This window comes from Harpegnathos saltator, unplaced genomic scaffold (genome assembly GCF_003227715.2).
Source record: "Harpegnathos saltator strain DR-91 unplaced genomic scaffold, Hsal_v8.6 scaffold63, whole genome shotgun sequence".
NCBI classification, from domain to species: domain Eukaryota; kingdom Metazoa; phylum Arthropoda; class Insecta; order Hymenoptera; family Formicidae; genus Harpegnathos; species Harpegnathos saltator.
In genome coordinates, this window is record NW_020230460.1 from 510,384 (window position 1) to 513,558 (window position 3,175).

The 3,175-nt window shown below is 32.7% G+C and overlaps 1 protein-coding gene across 1 annotated transcript; it reads left to right on the forward strand.

The window, feature by feature from the left end:
* The first annotated feature begins 728 nt into the window (after positions 1–728).
* Positions 729–2,958, forward strand: LOC112589848 (uncharacterized). The gene is made up of 6 exons (XM_025304615.1): positions 729–738; positions 899–943; positions 1,262–1,343; positions 1,418–1,642; positions 1,825–2,279; positions 2,375–2,958. Exons 1-6 carry the CDS (start codon positions 729–731, stop codon positions 2,929–2,931), a joined length of 1,374 nt encoding a protein of 457 aa, XP_025160400.1. The 3' UTR covers positions 2,932–2,958.
* Positions 2,959–3,175: the final 217 nt, after the last annotated feature.

Sequence of the window (3,175 nt, forward strand, 5' to 3'; positions counted from 1 at the left end):
CTTCCAAGTGGGCTTGGTGAGAAGTCGAATTACGGGAGGTGCGATTGATTCTACTGGCCATGGCATTATTTTGTAGCCAAGCCAAGCCTTCTTGATGTTGTACATCGGGGGTAGCAGCTCGTTGCATTCCCCCGGCGTGCCTAATTTGATGAGAATGCGTGAGCGCGGCGTCAGGAAGTATGAGGCGTTGTTGTAGGTTACCGGGAATTCATTGTAGCAACGCTCTGCTTGACGGATTTTGCACATGACTGGCAAGGGAACTGTCAGGGATGTCCCTCACCGATTTGATTCTCCTTGAAATATGTTATAAAACAAACAAATCAAAGAGACACATATTTTTTTATATCGGCCCAATCTCATGTTTAAGGGATGAAACAACCCTTTGAAAAAAAAACGGTCTTTTTCTTTAAGATCAAATATTGTCGAAACTATAAGACATACAAAAAAATTGTTTCAACAACATTTTAATGGTTTGAAGAGTACTTTGAGGTTATGCAAAGAAAAATTTTTTTTATTAAATATTTTTTTATTTAACCACCACCTCCACCCCCCCTTTTTGCAAAATTAAAAATTTTTTTCACCAAAGTAAAGGTTATTTTTTTCCAAATTCAACCATGTATAATAAAGTAACGTTACGAGAAATCATTTTCGAGAATTAATTATTATCGCCTCCGTATATACGCTTATCTATATACGTGACGATAGGCCTATCGTATATACGTGACGATATGCCTATCAGTTCGTCACGTTCGTGGAAACAAAATGTGCACCGCCTAGTATATAAGGCGACCGTGTATCTAACGTGAACGTATAATATTCACAGTCAGTACAGTCTTTATACTCTGTTCTTCTATTATACACTATCTTTATACTCTATCTTCTATTATATTCACATCAGTGGAACTTGCTAAACCACGAGAATACGAGATCTTTCATGTGAGAGGTACGTAAATATTCTACGAGCTACTATCTTTTACATATTTTTCTCGACATAAATATGTTCCTTAATGTCTGGTGTATCGATGAAAAAAAGAAGAATTAAAATCGGTTAATATTTTGTATTGTTTTAGGTAAATGTTGAATATAAAATAGCTTTTACCCAATTGTCGGAAGCACGTAAGAATTTTGAAGTGGTTGAAGTTAGGAGTAAATAGTTTTTATTACAACAGACAGCAAAGTTTAACATCCTTGGAAATGATTATTAATCCGCGTAACGTTGTTAGACTTTTATTGATGTCAATAAATTCAATGTATTTAATAGAAACGCCAGTAACTGAAGCAGAAATAGAATTAAAAGAAAACATACAAAAAGTATTACTGGATAGCATTTTTCATTATAATAGGTTGGAAGTAACGGAAGAAATATATCTCGATTATGAAGAACCTTATAAATTACACAGTCCGGAAATAATTGAAGAAGCAGAATAATTGACGAAGAAGCATGGGGTGAAGATAATTTGAATTCTCAACCTCAATGTTCAAATGTTGACGAAGATTTTGACAATTCTTATAAAAGACGGGCTGTTGAGTATTGGCGGAAGAGAGATAATGAAGAAAATAATAACGATAGAACAAGGAATCGTTCTCTAAAATCAGTGCAACATGCATTTAAAAGAGTTTCATCTCTACGTCAGTTAAGACGGTGAGAAGAACAATTGCAATCAGGTGGAAATCGTGTAGAAAAATTATCTTACATCTCCAAATTTACACATGGTAAATTTACTGCTGCTGTTGAATCAGGGTTCATGGTTCATGATATTGATATAAAAAGATGGGCTTTGCAAGCTCAGGAAGAAATAGGAAATTTACATCCTATATTTAAAGCATCTCCCAGTTGGGTAGCAAGAAAGTCAAAAAGTCCCACCGAATTGTTTCAAGAAAAGTTACGAAGTTTGTCACTAGAAGAACATTGGAAGATTCTGTTGATTTGCAAAAAACAACTGATGATTTCTTGAAAGCAGTAAAGCCTCTTATTGAACAGTTTGGATCTGAAAATATTTATAATTCAGATCAAAGTGGTTTCCAATTGGAAATTCATTCTGGAAGATCATTGTCTAACGAAGGAGAAAAGAAAACAGAACGAGTCGTGCAGTCTATATCATCAACGACACATTCATACACGATACAACCAATAATATCGTGTGATGGCAAATTGTTGTCACCTTTATTTATTGTGTTAAAAGAAATTCATGGTAGATTTGGACCAAGAGTAGAAGAAAACTTGTTTAAACCAATAAATGTTATTGCAAAAACATCGAAATCTGGCAAAATGACATCAGGTATAGATATCCTTTTATAACTATTTCATATTTTATTTAACAATCTAAAAGGCGTCATGAAAAAGCTATTAAATTAACATTTACATTTCTTGCAGATCATTTTAAAATGTGGTTAGAAGAAGCTTATTTTCCAAACATTGGTTCTAATAGCGTTCTTCTTATCGATTCATGGACTGGACATTGCCCTAATATCATTTCGGATTTAACACCTTCGGGAAAACGTATTACTACTATGATAATACCAAAAGGCACTACAGGAAAAATACAACCATTAGATGTGTATGGATTTAGAATTTGGAAAAATTTTGCTAAAAGATTTTCAGATATTGTTTTACTATTGGAAAGCGATATAAATTTGCATGAACGAAATAATATAATAAAGTTGCAATCACTGATACATAATCAGTTGTCATCCCCACGATATCACAACTTGTTTAAATATTCGTGGTTTAAAAGCGGTTATACAGACGAAAGACTAGAAGAGTTTAAAAACCCTGTACAGTTTAGTTTTGACGAAACTTCAACTACATGTGACATCGAAGATTGTAACAATATAGCAGTAATAAGATGTTCGTGGTGTAAAAAGTCACTATGTTTGAAACACTTTTTCCACGAATATCATTATTGTAATGAGTATAATGAGAGCGAATAACTCTAAATATAAATTTATTATGTTCTTTTAATTATTAAATACGTTTATGAATTATTGTGTAAACTACGAAATATAAAAGCATAAATATGTAAAAATATGTACGAAAATATTCGAAAATATATACAAAAACATCAGTCCTTAATCTCTATGAGCCATAAACCCTTCATTGGATGTACGTGTGATTTTTTAGAAATATTTTATTATTATAATTCACAAACGTTTCGGTCATATATTTGGCCATTAA